The 18,925-nt window shown below is 26.2% G+C and overlaps 2 protein-coding genes across 3 annotated transcripts; both read right to left on the reverse strand.

Moving 5' to 3' along the window:
- Positions 1-2,617: 2,617 nt before the first annotated feature.
- LOC115700310 (ethylene-responsive transcription factor ERF086-like) lies at positions 2,618-3,956 on the reverse strand. The gene has a single exon (XM_061102057.1). The coding sequence runs from the start codon at positions 3,727-3,729 to the stop codon at positions 2,707-2,709; it is 1,023 nt and encodes a 340-aa protein (XP_060958040.1). The 5' UTR covers positions 3,730-3,956; the 3' UTR covers positions 2,618-2,706.
- A 7,543-nt stretch (positions 3,957-11,499) lies between these two features.
- Positions 11,500-16,403, reverse strand: LOC115701359 (nudix hydrolase 13, mitochondrial). 2 transcript variants are annotated; one of them, XM_030629135.2, is made up of 6 exons: positions 16,048-16,403; positions 15,820-15,898; positions 13,279-13,378; positions 13,087-13,170; positions 12,137-12,286; positions 11,500-12,059 (listed from the first exon to the last, which is right to left on the reverse strand). In XM_030629135.2, exons 2-6 carry the CDS (start codon positions 15,894-15,896, stop codon positions 11,703-11,705), a joined length of 768 nt encoding a protein of 255 aa, XP_030484995.2. In that variant the 5' UTR covers positions 15,897-15,898; positions 16,048-16,403; the 3' UTR covers positions 11,500-11,702. The 2 variants fall into 2 exon arrangements, with proteins under 2 accessions (XP_030484995.2, XP_030484996.2); XM_030629136.2 differs by lacking the exon at positions 16,048-16,403 and having other exon boundaries at positions 13,302-13,378; positions 15,820-15,837.
- Positions 16,404-18,925: the final 2,522 nt, after the last annotated feature.

An 18,925-nucleotide genomic window follows, 5' to 3' on the forward strand; every position in this document is an offset into this window, starting at 1 on the left:
TGGATAATCCAATAAAAATAATGATCTTTTAATAAACAAACAAACTTATTTTTCGTATCTTTGTGTGTGGGCCAATCACTCTCCAATATATTTCCAACGTGATTCAAATGGTGTTCGGCCTTATATGGGCTTAGAACTTCTTATCTTAGCCCAAGTGAGCCCATGGCAGAATGGAAAAAGAAGCCCAACTTATATCTTTTAGGGATTATTTCATAAATATACAAAAATGACAAAAATTTTACTTTTTTATGAATCTGCTGTTTTTCTTTTACACTGTACGGTTTTTTAACAAAAATATAAAGTGTTATTGTTTTGCTGTTTCTGAAAAAATGTTGTTTTGACATTGTTACGGGAAAACAACATAATTTATTTTTACAATAATATAAAGGGTTGTTTTTCCGTTGTTTCAGAACAATGTTATTTTGACGTTGCTACTACGGGAAAACAACGTGAAAATAATATTTTTCTTTGGTAAAAAAAGTGAAAATCTTTAAAAATATTTATATATATGTAATAATATAAATAAAAAAAGTTAGAAAAACTATATAAATTCTACATATAATACTTTAATAATATTAAAGATCATTTGAGATAACCTCTTCTATTTTTTATTTATTTGTTGGAATAATTATATAAGATATTATTTTTTTGTAAAAAAAATTACATTTTTACGTTTAATGATTTTTTTTTATTATATATATTTTTACAGTTTTCTGTAAAAATAACACGAAAACAACAAGAAAACTTAATAAAAGTAACATAAAATAACATCAAAACAACAACAACAAATAACATACATATAACAAAAAATCAATAACAAATTAACATGAATACAACATAAAAAAAACCGTATTTTCTATAAATAAAATCAAAAAATTCATTAAAATGTTTAAAATTCTGTAAAAACGCATTTTTGTAATTTTTTTTATTATTTTTGTGTATTTGTGAAATTATCCCGTAAGTTGAAAATACCCCTTTTATTAATCAATTAATCAAATTTGCCTCTAATTTTATATTTATTTGAAACATACTTCTTTTAATATGTATTGTACCTAAAATATCCTGACATAAGAGAGTCACATGGAGAGTATCTTGAATTGACAGGGGCAAAATTGGTACAATGTTTAAAAAAAGAGTTAAAAATGATAGACTTTAAAAAAAATGGTAAAAATAAAAGAGGACAATATAAAAAAGGTATAGAGTGTAATTTCCTCTTATTTGTTTGTGTCGAAATTTTTTCTGAAAGCTAATGAATTTTACATGGGATATGAGTCTTACAAAATGAGAGAGTAGTTTAGTGGGTGTAAAAGAATGAGTTTCACATAAGATATGAGTCATTGTTTACAAGAATATATAAAGTACAATTTTGACACTTGTGATAGCCCCAAGACTTGGAATAGACCCCAAGAGATACCCAATTTTGTGCGAATGCAAAAGAACACACACTTGACCCACCACACGCACACTCCGATCGTGCCGAACTGGCTGGGGTGATGTGATACTTTATTTAATTAATTGCTAAAGAGAGACGTGTTCTCCTTCTTATTTTCAGCATCGATCCCACTTAACATTTTCCATAATCAATGTCTTTCTTTCCAAGACTACCTTCTCTGCATTTCTTATATAATGCATCGGAACCAACAGGAGATATACAAGTAGTAGTTTGTGGGTGTGGTGTTCGACGGTTCTCTATTGTGCAGTATAACTTTGATACAGTGGTATTTCGACTAGGCTATTTTATGTTGGGGACGATCGGTAATGTTGACTGCTTGCACATTCTTAGGCAGTGCCGCAAACGTCTTAAAAATAGCGACCTAGTCCTCGACTCAACTCAGAAATTTCATTCGGTAATATTGTTCTTGTTTTATTTTCAGTAGTATTTTGTATAACAATTTGTGATTTCTTTTTAAAAATAGTAATTTGCGTAAGTTTAACTCTTAATTACAGATAAATACGTAAGTTTATTTTTTGATGATAATAATATTTAAGTTATATTTTTAGAATTTTTGTAAGTACCCGACCGTTAAATGTCAAGTTATTATTCATCTGTCATTTTCTTATTGATATATATTTAAATTAATTTTTAATTAAAAATAAATATCACATCACCATTGACTTGACACTTAATAGTCAGGTACTTATGAAAATTTTAAAAATATAATTTATGTGTTATTACCGTAAAAAATTAAACTTCAGTATTTATCTACAATCGAAAGTGAAACATAAATAGTTATGGCGTAAATTTCTAATAACTAAATTTTCATTATTATTTTATTAAAAACAAAACTAAACAAAAAAAAAAAAAATTGTACAATATAGCCTCTAAAAGAAATTCGAAAAGTTTTGAAGAATTGGATAATATTTACTTAACTACACTCATTAACATAACTAAAAACCTTAATTGTTAATTCTTGTCATCTCAGCCACTCATAAAATTGCCAAAAATGTGCTAAGGTATATCAAATGAATATGATATGATGAATCATTACTTAAATCTGAAAATTCCATTACTTTTACATTAATTTATATATTATATATAAAAAGTATCATTTCCATTATCATTAATATAAATTAAAAATATATTATATAATCACAAATACACGCAGAAGTACAAAAATCTCTCAAATTAAAACAAAACAAACAAGAAAAAAACATATTAGATAGTAATTAATATAATAATAAATTATAATGGCCTTTGATATATGATCAGAAGAAAAAAGAGGAAGAAGAAGCAGAGCCCAAATCAAAAGGGTCAAGGCCGGCGCCGGCGCCGGAGAGAGCATCGGAAACTGATGGCATAGTGCTAAACAGAGGACTCTGTTGCATTCCATAAACGTCATTATTATTATAATAATAACTACTAATCTCAGACTCCGGAAATGGTGGAAGCTCACCTGAACCCAAACCCGAACCCGAACCAAGAGCCGCCGAAAATGATGAAGAACTAGTAGTGTTGAACATTATGGCTGCTTCTTTATTCTCCTGATGATCATCATAATAGCTATGATGAAAATATTGTTGTTGTTGTTGATCATGTGGTGAAGAAGAAGAATTAGATGAATTAGAAGAAGATGAGAACAATAAATTATAATCATAATATTGTTGTTGATTTTGATTATTATTAATCAAATCCAATTGCTTATCGGCCGCCATCATCAACAACGACGACGATGGTTGTTGTTCCTGTTGTCGTCGGTTGTAATGATCAGCAGTATTATTATTAATAATGTTCAAACAGTCTGTTGCACTCGTATTCTGCTGCTGCTGATACTGCTGATGATACTGATAACTACCAACAGCAGCAGTAGTAACAGCAGCAGAAGAAGCAGAAGAGGACGAGAAATTGAGATTGTTGTTGTTGTTAACCATAATGGTGTTGTTGTTGGGGTCGTCCGGGGAGAGAATGGTGGTGAGAGCCGAGCCAGCTGGCATGTCGGAGTAGAGAAAGTTGGTGCGAGCGCGGGAGCCTCTCATGGACCGAGCGGCCCGGTCATAGGCTAAGGCGGCTTCTTCGGCTGTGTCGAATGTTCCCAACCAATGCCTTTCTTTAGTAGAAGGGTCTCTAATTTCAGCTGCATATCTTCCCCATGGCCTTCTCCTAACCCCCAAAAACCGGGCTCCTTCGCCCTGCTGCCCGCCCTGCCCCCCGCCCTGCCCGGCTGCTGCTGTTGTGCCTGCTTGCTTCTTCATTGCCTTCTTGTTGCTCTTGATCAAATTATTATTATTCATCTTATATGTATATAGTAGTAGTGTATTGTTGTGTGTGTTTTTTTTATATATAATTATATATATGGTTGGTGTAAATGGTCAATGTGTAGTAGTAATATATATATGTGTGTGTGTTTGTGTTTGTGTATTGGGAGTTGCATGTGAGTCTCTTTAAATAAGAGTCTTTTAGTATGACTTATACATAGACACACATCTTCAAAATCTAATATATACTTTTTTATGAGTAGTCCAAATGTCATATGTCCTATACTACTATATATATATATATTTCACCTTTTTTGATTCTTTAATTAATATTAATTAATTAATTCCCTAAATATATATTGATCATGAACCATAACTGGACCCTGCACTACTCATCTGATCATCATATTCATCAACCTCTCTCTCATTTACATATTTTTATATTTGGTGAAAAGTACTTTTAATATCACGTTGTAAAATATATAACTTTTTCAATATGAAATAATGTACATGTAGGGTATTCAGAATTTTTATTGAATTGTACGAGACATAGAGGTTATTTTTATGAATAATTATGAAAATGAAAAGAAGGAAAAAAAATATTTTGCCAATTTTTTTTTTTTTATATTATATCTTTGGTGGAAAATATGTCATAAATAGCTTTTTGGAATAACATTTCTGGTGCGCTGTATAATGTTATTTTTACTTGGAGAGATCAAAATTATGCATAAAAAAATACAGTTTTATTGATTACTGTCATTTGGAATTTTACTTGCCAAAACAGAGAAATTCCCTATGTTATCAAAATTGCAGAACCCAATTACAATACAAATAAGTGAATATGATTATCATCAAAAGTTTATTTAAGTAAGAATTAATAATTACTTGTGTTATATTAACATGATCACATAGTTTTTTAGTAGTTTTTTCTCATCACTTTTAGGAATCAAATTGCTCTTTTTCCTATCAGCTTGTTTATGACCCTGAATCAATTTTTTGACTTATAATTTTGTAAGTTTTTCTATTTCTATTTTTACATTTTGGCCCCCATATTTCTTTCCTGAGTGTCAAAAGTAAAAAGGTTGTTGGTTCCAACCTCAATATGAACTCACTCAACTCTTATATAATTGGGTGAACAACACATTTTTAATAATCACTTGATTTGTATAACAACTTTTACTAAATAGCTTTCATAAACACACTTGTCAAAAAAGTATAAAAAAGTATTTTATTTTACTAAATATAAAATATATAAATTCTCTCTTTATACATGTCTTTATGTGAGTAATCGTCACCTGAAAAAACCATTTTTACCGAAATAGAATGCATTTTTGTAGAGATTAATATAAATATATAAATATATAAATTACAGGTACTATATCATAATACCGGCCATGATAAATATGCATGTTCAGTTACAAGATACCATGTTTCATGATTAATTATTATTCCCAATCAACACTTTTTACTCATCACTAATTAGCACACAAATATAATTAATTAAATAATTAACTAGAGATTTTTCGAAAAATATCCATATCTAAATATCACATGCAACTATCTCTTTTATATATTTATAATAAATATTTTATTATTTCATCAAACCGTCCTAATACTGTTCCATGAATTAGGAACTAAAATTCACTATACCCCAAATCTAGTAAGTACTATAAAAACAGAAAGAAAAAAAATATTTAGTAGTACTATTTCCTAATTAAAGTCTCATCATTAAACCCAAAATTTCCTTATTTTGATGTATATTTAATTCATGTTATATTTTTATATAAATTATAATGAATATATATGCACACCCTTCTAATGATCAATGCAGATGGATCAAGGTTGTGTCCCCATTTTTGTCATCATATTGATATGATTACATCCATATATATATATATATATTAATTAATTCATATTCATATATACATTTTTGATAATAATTAGATCATTAAGTTCATTTCATGATCATAATTAATTAAACCTTTTTTGAGAGAACAATTAGTAGCAATCATTAGTACGTAGTTTCCACTTTACTATTCATATAATTAATTAATTAATTAATTGATTTGATTATGACTGAATAATTATTAATTTGTTTGCGCATGCAATTAATAATTCAGCTTTCACATATCTATATATTATACATTAATTATTCCTCAAAAGAAAAAAGCATGCATGTGCATAAATATATAAAATTTTTACATTTTAATTATTATTAATTTATATTACTCCAAGTACATGCACTTAATTAGCATTATATACTTGTAAAAAAAATTATTTATTAATACTTAAATTATTTTTTCATGTGTACTTAATAATTATATAGTTACTATGTTATTACACAAAACGCTAATTAATTATTAGTAATATATAAATATATTATTACATTTAATTATCATCTATACATTTAACTAATTTCAAAAAAAAAAAAAGCAAAGCAAAATAATAATAATAATAATAATAATAATAATAATAATAATAATAATAATAATAATAGAGTGTACTTTTTATTTTAATATTATATGTATATTTATTATAAATAATATAAGAGAGTAGATTAATTGGGAAAAGAGAGAAGAGATTTTATATTTAAATAATAATATTGCTTGATAATCCACTTAATTAGATCATGTTAATTCTTAATTTAGTTAGGGGTTTAATTATTATAACAATAAGGAGCATATTATTGCTCATCCATGTGCATCCAATTTTTGACTCATAAAAATCAATCATAAGTTCCTCAGTCTCATCTTCTATCTTTTCCACCAGAACCTTCCTTTTTAATTATCCATTTATTTTTTTATTCTCTATTTTGTTTTTTCTTCTTAAATAATAATAATAAAAACAAAAACAAAAACCAAACCCTCTTTTCTCTAAATATATTTAGATTATAAAAATGTAAGAGAAAGTAAGTAGTGTGATGTTGGGTTGCATGTGATGAGTGAAAAACATTTAGGTTTCTCTTTTGAAGAAAACAAGATTACTAGGCAATTAATTAATTAAGTAATTAATTTGATTAATGATATATATTTATATATAGGCTCTTAACAAAATATACCAAACTTAATTAATTAGTCTTGGCCTTTTGACCAAATGTCTCATTCTCACATTGTCCATTCACTCCCATTGTTTTGGTTTCTGTATTAAACCTTATAATAATGTAAATTGTGAGTAAATGTAACGAATCAATTCTATACTACATGTTCCAAATTCAATATATATGTATATTTTGCCACCTACCTAAACTAAAAGGTTATGTTCATAAAAGTTCGGCTTAAAAATGCATTGGTTAATTTATATCTAGTCTTTTTGAAAGTTTGATTTGACTACATTGATCACACTAATCACTATAATATAATATAGTATTAAATGAATAGTTACATAACACGTATAATTTAGAAAAATGGTAAAAGGTACTAATTTAGTATCCTTGTAAAAAAAAAAAAAATTCTTTTAGTAATAACATTTTAATCGCCATAGAAAATTTTTGTAATTAAATGTGACTTTTAGTCAAAAAAAAATTATTCGTGACTAAATAATATGGTATTTAGATATAAATTGTCATAAATTTAGTTTTAGTCATAACAAGTATTGTAATCAAAAATACATTTAGTCACAACAAATTATAATTTTAGTGACTAATAGTTTTAGTTACGTACTTTTTAGTTATAACATAAGAATAATAATTTATAATTAGTCACAAGTAATGTCCTATGTGTTAATATTGCTATTAGTTCAAATAAATATTGAGTCTTATATAATTTAATATAATAACTTTTAAAAAGTACTGCTAACTAATCACAAAATAATATGTTCTATAATTTAAGAACATAATTAATTACTAATTAATACTAGCTAGTTAGTGAGGGAATGGTCGGAGATCTACAAAGCTTCTGAAGCAATTTTGTAAATGTCTCAACTAGTCCTAGTACGACATAATTCAAGAAGTGACCTCAATTGGAATACAAAAATATTTTTATAATATATATATATATATATATATATATATATATATAGTAGTGCACATGCACACGTTGATCATAGTAAGGAAAAATAGTAGCAGGTAGGGGAGTTTGATTCATCCAAAGCAAGAAAATATATAGTGTGTTATATAGGGGTCAAAAACCTACTACCATACAAGACTTTAAGACTTTATATATATGTAATAATGATCACTTTTTAAGTGCTGACCAGGATTGAATTTCAGATTGAGTTAGTGAAAAAGAAAAATTATGATCTTATTGGGATTTGTGGGTATTCCTATCTATTTTTCTTTCTTTTAATTAGTTTAAAGTATCTATATAAATGCCAACTTTTGTCTTCTTCAATGGGTCTTGTTCATTTTTTTTGGGTTGTCTAAATGAATTTTGGTCAATGATTCTTAAGGGCAATGGGATTACCATTCTCATCAAAAACCAAGAAAGAAAGAGATATATAGAATAAATATTGTAATGTAGCTAGTTTTGTATAGTTTTAATAGTCTTTAATAATAGATATCTTAGTGGATAAGTATGTATCAAGACTTGCATAAGTCACACTTGACACTCCTTAGTGTTTGGTACTTCCTTTTAATAGAATATTAGTTTATATGGAACAAAACACTATAGGTTTAAGTGAAAATAAAATTACACAAATAATATTTCATAAAGATGACTAAATAAATGACAAATTATTGCGTCAAAAATAGTAGAGCATATATAATCATTCAAAGAATAATGATCCCCAATAATAAAGATAAATAAAAAATAGATGCTCCATCCCTTATGAAATATCGATAATTAATTACTTTGATCAAAATAAGCAAAACAAAATTAATGTCATATATAATAAAATAAAATTAAAATAAAGTTTACACAAGTCAAGGTCATATATAATAGACCAAATGATGAAACACTATTATTTTGGTATAAATAAAATAAAAATAGAATATTGGTAAAAAAAAAAAGAAATTATTGGGCAACTTGCTCGCTTGAAAGGCTTTGCTTTGCTTGGAAAAACTAAATGCTCGACAGACCAATTCATGAATTTATAAATGTTAAATGGTATTATGATTTATGTTAGAATTTGGGATAAGGTGAATAAAGTTCTATCTCAAAATTAATTAGTAATGGGAGAAGTAGCTCATTTGAAATTTTGTGGGTGTACACGTTCAAACGACTTTTTTGGACCGGTGGCATCATGGGCTCACAATAGATCACAAGTGATTTTGATACCATGTTAGAATTTGAGTTAAGATAAATGAGGTTTCATCTCAAAACCTAGCCATTCATCTTATATATGATAATTTATCTCTACACATTAGTAATGTGGAAGTAACTCTAATAATTTAATATTACTGTGAGATGTAATATTGTTATTGGTGCAATTTAATATCATGTCTTATTTATTTTATTTTAATTTAATAAAGACTATAGAGAACTGTTATTAATTAATTATAAAACGTCACCTCTTAATAGTGTTGGAAGCTTTTCTCACCATTGTTATAGAGTATCAAGAACCAAGAAAAGGAAAAACAAAGCAAAGACAAGACAAAGAGAAGAGAAGGAAAGAAAGAAGAGAAGAATACTGAAGAGAAAGATTCATTGCATGCATTGTATTAAGAGAGCTGGAATAGTATATATACACAAAGTATAACAAACTTCTAACAATTAACTAATTTTCTGTCTTTGAAACCTCTCATAATAATGCTAGACACCTTTGTTTAAATTATTTTAGCTCTCTTAATAACTCGTCATCTATACACAACTCTCATAGTATTTCTCTACAATTTCTTCCATTGTTTGAATTGATGTGAAAACTCTAATATGACGAGTTTATGAAAGTAATTACTCAAGTTACATTTAGATGGAGTTAATAAAATAGAATGGAATGAAAAATGAATCAGATTCTATTACATTTTTTTGTCTAGTTGTATTTTAAAGTATTAAAATTTCATTCTAATGGAATGACTTTTTTTTTTACCATTTTGATGGAACATTATTCTATTTTGAAATAAAAGGAAAGATCATTCCAATACAAGATGAATTTTTTATTATAATTTTTTTTTATGCATTTATTAAATTTTATTTCATTCTACTCTTATTTTTGTATTTTCATTCTTTTCAACCAAACACAATCTTAAAGTTTTGGTTTTAAATAAAGGCTAATTATGCACCCTGGAACTTTGACATGCACCAAATCATGTTCCTTCAACTTTTCAGGTTCTTAAAAATTTTTCTCGAACTATTGAGATTGTTGGATTCAATGAATTTTGTTCAATTTTACTAACGAAAGTTTGATGTGGATGAAAATTTAAGGGCATGATTTCGCACATATGTCAAAGTTTAGTGACCACGATTTGGTAGATATCAAAGTTCAGGGGCATGATTAGTACATGGATATTTGTTGTGTTAGTAAAATTAAACCAAATTTAACAAAAGTTATTGAATTTGATAATCTCAATAGTTCAAAAATAATTTTTAACGACCTAAAAATTCAGGAGACATATGATTTAGTACATGTGAATCAAAAATTAGCTATAACCAAAAATATTGTATAAGAAATTAATTAATTAATTAGTAAAGATAATTTGTCTTGATTAATGACTAAGTGGAGAGAGTGTTGGAGGGAGATACAAGAAAAAAAACCAAAGGCATAGAACATGAAGCAAGCAATTAATGTTGAATTGTGGGATTAATATAATGCAAATTATTCAAAAGACATATATTCCCTTTTTTGAGTCATTAAAAAAAGTCCTATAATGTCATGTGCCATCCTCATTTTCATATTCATAATTAATAACATTATTTTTAAACTTGGGATAAGAGTTTGAAATAAGTTGCCCAAACCCTAATCCAAATAAACTTTTCCCCAAAACTGGTAATTTGTCTTTCTTTAATTTTAGTTTCTCAAAGCTTTCCACTTCATAAAATTATTCTTTATCTACTTATTTTGACCTTATTCAACTTTTCGTTATAGGCTTGATTAAATTGCTCAACTTGATATTAATTTGTACATAATCAACCTTAATATATAACATAATATTAATATCTAAACAAAAATATTATGCTCCAATATTTGACTGTTTGGGTTGAACTTTGATGTTACTCTTCATTAAGTCGATATATGATATCAATTGAGAATTGATAATTTTATTAAATTTTCTGATTATTATATATATATATATATATATATATATTATATAATTATACCTATAACCAAACCACCTGTTTTATGATCTCACTGAAAAAAAAAATAGTTATAACAAAATTTGTAATTAAAAATATAAAAATTATAGTATAAAAAATATCATTAAAGCTATATAGTTATAAATCTTTGGTTAAAAATATTAATCCAAAAGTGTTGCGACTAACTATGTGTCAATTATAGTAATAAATAACTTTTCCTTATGACTGAAAGTAATAACAGTAATAGAAAATTTATCTTGTTACTAAATGGTAATTTTTTTTATATAGTATAATGTATTTAGCATAATTCAACTTATATAATTATTAATTATATATAAGCAAAGTAAAATAAGTAAAGTTTGAAAATTAATAATATAAAGAAAATAAATTTTACTGAAAAAGTTAATTTATTAATCAAGTTAAGGTTGCATGTTGAATTAAAAAGTGGATACTTATAAAAAAAAAAACTAAAAAGTGGGTATTTTTGTAAAAATATTCATATATAGGAGATATTGTTTAACTAAAAACACTAAAAATGGGGTTATATAATAATATAGTTCCAAGGAACCAAGGAGTGAAGAAAATATTAGCATAACAATATCAATTTATTATTATTTAAAGAAAATATAAGACAAAGTCATGTTAATACAACTTTTTTTTTTTTTTTTTAACAAAGGCTCTACGCCTAACTCAAGGATTCAAATTTCATACAATACATAACCAAAGTCATGAAAAGCTTAAGTTAACCCCAGTTGGAGATGTTAACACCACTATTCACTATTGACCTATTATTAAGCAACAAGTTATTTTACACTATTTCACCATAGGTCCATATAGACTAATTTACAATTGAGAATCAACTTTGACAGTACAATTATATAGAAAGATATCATTTGAGGCCCCACTAGGATTTTTGGTCATGTCAGTGGCAAGGCATATCCCAATTGAATGGCTAATAACATGTTTGTGACTTGTATTAGAATTTGAACCATTAACAACATTACAATCTGAAGAAGTAGTTGTAGAAGAAGAAGAAGACATTATTTGAGTGTCTACTATCTCATGATCATCTTTTCTTTCCTCATTTTTCTTCTTCTCCTCTTCCTCATCTACCTCGGTCGTCATCACTCTAAGAAATACCTTTAGTGCCTCGCGCATCCATTCATAACGACACAATTCAAATGCCTCGTCTATCTTTAGCTATAGGAGAAAATAAAATGCAATGAGTATTTATTATAAAAATTTGGGTAATTTCACTACCAATATAAAATACTGACCCATCTTCTATCACGATTTTGTCTCTCTGGCCAGACTTCGAGTATTTCAGTGACTTCCAATGCAAACATGTAGCCTTTGCAGCCTCCTTCTATGTTGCAATTGTTCTCTTTACTTTTGCTTCTAAATTCCCATTCTCCTAATGGAGTTTCCTACACAAACACATATATTCAAAATTAGGACTCATCTTTATCTTAACTTTATTACTACTTTTCTTTTTCAAACTAAGCTCTCAACCTAATCCTTTAATTTTATTGGAACTTTAGTGAATCTTGGACTTTGTGGAAGTAAACCAATTCTTTGAACTATCCATCTTACTCCTTACTTAAGTACTTTTATTTTTCTAAAAAAAATTAAGCTCGCTAACCGCTTGAAGGAGGAAAGCGATGCATAAAAAAGAGTTGGCTAGTAAAAGCCTAATTCATTCACAAATGAAGTTCAAAATCAACAACAAATGTAAGAAAAGGAGTGTACAACTAAAGCACAACCACCATGAATATTGTTTTGTTATGCTCAATCCATCTTGAATGAAAATGTGATCACTATTGTGTTAATAATAGACAAAATATTATTTTAATACTCATGTATAAAATTACAAATTTTTATTTAAGCCTAAGTGAAAATTATAAAATTTGAATTGTCCCTCACTCATTTCTAAACTCTCCCTCCAACATAGTTGCTACAAAATAAAATTTGAACATCATACTTAATGAAAGCAAGTAAATTGGCCATTTGATATCTATCATTTTGCAATAATATATTAGAGCACTCAATGACACCTTATAAGTTGTTACTAGATTTTTATATTAATTATTAAACTAAAATGTATGAGATTTCATATTAAATTACACCAATAATGATGACACTTTCATCTATAATGCTAGACACTATTAATATCTTTTAACATTTCTCAATATGTCATAACTTTTGATATAGAAAAAAAATAGCTTACTCTGAGTATTCCAATCACTCCTGCTTCCTCTAGGGCTTCGCGGCAAGCAGCCTCTTCGCGAGTCTCATCATCTTCCCATCCACCCTATTTGACAAAATTAATATTTATAGAGTTATTAATTAACTTTAATTATTGCCATCAAGGACAAAAAGAAGAATAAATTATGTAATTGAATTATGTATAATTAATTACTTTTGGGAACACTAGATCATTACGATTTGGTGAAGAAACCATAAGAACTTGTATGTTGTAATAATCTTCTTCATCTTTAGTCACCCGGTAAGGAATGCATCTGTATTTATCACAAAATATATAATACAAGATTGATCAGATATTATTAACATAAAAGCTATCTATGCATATATTATATATAGAAGAAAGTTGTGTATCATTCACATCAATAATTAAGAAGTTCAAAATTTTTGGATTATTATAAAATAAATAAATTTTTTTTTGCTAAAGAGAAAAAGGGATTATTTTAGCAATTTCATTTCCATTTTTATGCTTAGGACCCACTCAGCAAAATTTGATATTTATAAAGGTTTTTACAAAAATATTAGATTTTAGATAAAAGTTTACAATTTTATTGTCATATGATTTTTTTTACAAAAATACAATATTTTTATAAAATAACTGTAAAACAACAAACAAAATAATAAAAAATAATAGTGAAACAGCTGAAAAATAACAGTAAAACAAGAGTGAAACTTTACACAGTACACAGTATTTTTAAAAAAAAATTTCACCCCAAAGTAAAAAAGATAAAAAGTAAAAAATTTCAGCTGTGAAAATCCTATATAATACTTGCACCTTTACAACTTTCTTGTATAGAAGAAAAGAAAATGATGTAAAAGTTAGGCCCAATTTAAATAAGGGTCCTAAGCATAGGCCTTGACTTAATCCAATCTATGCTTAGGGTCGATCTTGGTTGTAGTTAGTGGAAGTGACCTCCTTTTTTTTTTTTTTTGGAGAAGTTGAAAAATGCCTCTTTTTTGTATCTATTAATTAAAAATATCCTTATATTATTTTTTTTATTAAAATATACCCACTTTTTTAAGTGGAGTACCTAATATACCCTCACTTTCTACTTAAGTGTAGTATATAAGTTACATAACCTAAGGGGTCTTATGAGAACATCATCAATAAAAGTGGTTATATCTAAAAAAATATAAAAATGAGATAAAAATTAAAACAAATAAAGTAAAGTGGGTATACAATATAATTTCCTTTTTTTTTTTATTTATTTTTATTTTGATGAAAGTGACCTCATTGTTCATATATATCATGAAAAGTTTTCATTTTTATGATTTTCTTTTTGTCAAAGTTTATATAAATATGAGACTTTTTTTTTTCCCGAAAACTTATTTTGTGGAAAAAATTAAAAAAAAAAAAAATATTAATATGGGAAAAACAATTTAGGGTAACCACAACCAGCTACTTCATATATATATATATATATATATATTTTCTTTTCAATAACTTTTTTTTTTTTCTAAAAAAACCATATTTTTACATAAATTTTATAAAAATCCAAAAATGTGTAATTTTAGAATCCGATAAAAAAGTCATCAAATTTGAGAAAAATACTTTTTTCTTTCTCTTTTCAAAAGATTTCCAAATAGAGAAAAATACCATTTTATATATTATTTTATTCTTCTTAAAACTATAAAATTTTGTATTGGGCTTTCAATTTTTAGAGTGACATAACTTGTCATCTCTTGCTAACAAATTTTTCATGTTAAAGTTATAATAATCAAAAGGAATAATATCACAGGCTAGACATGAAGCTATAATAATGCACATATTCATGTTCCAATTATCTTTATCTTTCATTATTTTATTTTTGATGATTCAATTAAATGGAGTTTAGTTATGAGTGTCCATACCATACATATAAAAGTTTTGTATGGTTAAATTTTCTAACTATCATTTTATTTGTATTTAATTTTTTAAGCTCAAATTTTAATAATAATCTTCTAAATTAAACTGTTAACAAATTCAAAGTGTCATTTAATTTTTATCGTTAAGTGCCAACATAAACTACTTATGTACTATATATATTTTTGTGCACGTGACATGTTTTTATTAGTACACTTAATATGATAATATTTAGGTGTACCAATATAAATGTACGTGTACAAAAGTGTACATATAAACAGTCTATGGTGACAATAAACTAAGTGACACCTTAAATTTGCTAACAATTTAGTAATTTAGAAAATTTTATCGCCAAAATTTAAATTTAGAAGATTAAGTACAAAATAAAACGATACTCTATATATAATAATGAGAATTTAAATACATTATTAAGAGTAGTATTTAGGTAAGAGTAAGGAATTAGGTACCTCAACAAACAACCCTTTGTCCTTTGTAATGGGAGAAAGGGCAAAATATTCTTAATTTGAATTAATTTAATTAATTAAACACAAATGAGACAAATTAACATATCACCATTATTATTAATTAATTAATTAATTAATTACTCTCCCTCTCTCTCTCTCTCTCTATATCAAGATGTAGGTCCACCTAGTTTATTTCAATCCACAAGAGTGAGAGATAGAGAGATGAAGAAGATTGATATATACACATATATAAATGATAATTAAAGTGAAGTTATTAATTAAGTAGTGTTAACTAAACAAGGGTAATTAAGTTGGGAGTTTGAACTAATTATAATTAGAGAGAAAAAGAAGATTTTTTTTTTTATATATATATATTATATGTACTACATACCCTGAAACAAGGCGAAGATTGTTGTGATAACGTTGTCTATGGCGTCCTGTTCTTGCCAATACTTCCATGGATGACATTACTATATATACATATAATTAACACAAAATTATTTACATATAATAAGATTGAAAATAATAACAATTACTAATATATATCCAAATTAACTAAACATGAAAGAAGAAAGAAATAATCAACTAATTAAGACAAAAGTACAAAGAGATCACTTACATAACAACTTAGTTAACAACAATCTACTTCATCAACTGCATGGTTTTAGCCTAGCTCTCTCTCTATACTTTGATTAATATTTATATATATATATATATAGGTGAAGAGAAGAGAAATAGATAATAATTAATATTAATATTAATATTAATGAGATGTGTGTGTGTATATATATAAAGAAATTAAAGGTTGTTGACGCGTGGGGCTGAGACTGATCAAGTGGGCACACACTACACACAATAATAATAAAGCTACATACTAAGACCAAGTCAATTGGAGCTTCTTTGCTCTGGTTTTGGAGCTATTGTTTTAATAGAGTTAATTTGCACTTTATCAAAAAAGAAAGACCAAGTCAATTTCCATGACCCCTCTCTCTCTCTCTGTATATATATGTAAAGATTTATATCCACAATTAATATAATATTATGAACTATTTTTTTTTAAAAAAAATTTAATTACTAATTTACCTCACTTGCTTAATTAGCTTAACGGTGTCACAATTTAAGCATTTTTTTTTGTGACAACGATTATAGTAAATTACAATAAACCTCTTGTAATAAGTGTTCGAGAAATTCTGAATGTTGTAAGTATTTTATTTTTGTTTGGGTTATTTGCTGCAAAACTCCTTAAAGTCGGGATGTTTTTGCAACTAACTCCCAATTTTAAATTTTTTGCGGTAAAACTCGCTAAACTCAAGTTCTGTTAGCAGTTAGCCCTTTCCGTCTATTTTTGGCTGTTAACTGCTATGGTGGAATGTCCACATGTACACAGTGTACACGTGACACAATTTTATTGGTCCACGTAAATAAATATTTAAAAAAATAAAAAAATTAATTATTTTTAAAATAAAAAATAAAAAAAAAATAAAATTAGAGTATATATAATTGCCATTATAAAATTAATCCAAATTATAAGGATTTAGAGACATATGTATTTACTAGGGCCGTTTTTAGAGGAGGGCATCAGTTCAAGAGGTCTTTCAGTCTTATTTTTTTAAGAATCTTTTTTTTTAACATTATTCCAAAATGTTCCATTTTTTATTTTTTTTTTTGCTAAGAAAAATGGTTTAAGAACTCATTTGAATTTCATTTTATTATTTCTTTTAAGTGAATGGTTGATTTTAAATTTTGCCCAAGACCCTATTAAAGCTAGAGACGTCCTGATGATATTCACATATATAATATTCCTTTGCATATATATATATATATAGCATATACTTGTTGTAAATAAATATGTATGTATATATATATGATGGAATATCGATCGTGTTAGAGCATATATACCTTGATCAAGTATATATACATAATAGTAATATATGAAGATGTGGCAAGAAAAAGACCAAGGAAGTTTCTGCCTCTACACATAGTGAATATTAATTATAATAATAATTTAAATTGTTTGCAAATATAATTCGATATGAACGAATCAGAATAGTTGTAATTGCCATTTTCGTTCGCATCCATTATTTATTACCTATCTTTTGGATTAATTTTTATTATATATGAGAATAATATATAGAATGAAAGAAGCAATTATAAAAAGACTTGAAAAGCAATCCTAGCTAAAAGCTATCTATATAGATAACACAAAATAAGATGCCTACGCAATGAAATGTTTACTTATATTCTATATACATCCATACTTAATATATAAGGATAGGGAAAAAAAACCAATCTAATTGAACTTCTTTTTATAAATATATTTTTGAAGAATTATTCTATATATTATTATTTTTTTTTTTTAAATTTCTAGTTTGGGTTGCTCAAGTAAATGCTCCTATATTTTCTATGTGAGTTAATTTGTAAATTTTGATTGTAATTTTAGTTATGTTGGTTGTTATGTGAGTTTTTGTGTGAATTATATTTTATAAAAAATAAAAAAAAAATTATTTTAAAGTATAAAAATAAAAAAATTCTTATATTTTAAAGTAACGATATTTATTGTAATTATAACATATAATCAGCACATTTATGAAAAGTTCCAAACAATCAATTTTCACGCATGTAAAAAAAATACAACAAATTGTTTGAAATCTTATTTGAGTAAATTAAATATGGGAAATTTCTTACAAATTTGTAGATGGTCTTCTATGACTATGATAACAATTCGTACATATATGTACAATTTTGCATAACTAATTATCTTCGCTCCCTATATATACGTATGTTTTGATAAATTTTGTGTGATTTAAATAATCGAAATAATTATTATTTATTAGAAGCCTGCCTAACCAATCTCAAAAGTACATTAAACTCAAAATACCTATACTTTAAACAAAACAAAAAAAATAGTACATGAACACATACATGCAAGAAAATTATTTATTTGTAATTGTGTCATGCCTTTTTATTTAAATAAATCAATAAATAATTAATATATGTTCATGCAAATGAATGCATGCGTGCCGACCTTAAATATATTAATTTTTTTTTTAAGAAAATAATCAACTTTATTAATTGCAATCATTCATGATTACATGAAGCAATTAAGTAAAAATGTCAGTGCTTGAAAGAGTACGATCAGCAACAAAATAGGAAGTCCTCGCAAAAGAGTGAGCAACACTATTAGCAAACCGTCTAATAAAATAAATAGAAACATTACCGATTTATTCTAATAACAATTTGCAATCAGATATAACACTTCCAAAATAAGATAATATATTATTTAATTATTATATATAAATAAATATATTTATATAAATTATAGGAAGATTTAATCCTTTTCTTTTAATCATATCAAACATAATATTCATTTGATGCATTTCTTTCTTTTTTATCTTTGAGTTTTCCAAATTATTTGATTACTAATGTGGCATCAACTTAATTACTAAATGTAGTAAATATACATATAAATTATATATGTGCAATAATGTTGAAACTTA

Source organism: Cannabis sativa, chromosome 8 (genome assembly GCF_029168945.1).
Source record: "Cannabis sativa cultivar Pink pepper isolate KNU-18-1 chromosome 8, ASM2916894v1, whole genome shotgun sequence".
In the NCBI taxonomy this organism is placed as follows: Eukaryota; Viridiplantae; Streptophyta; class Magnoliopsida; order Rosales; family Cannabaceae; genus Cannabis; species Cannabis sativa.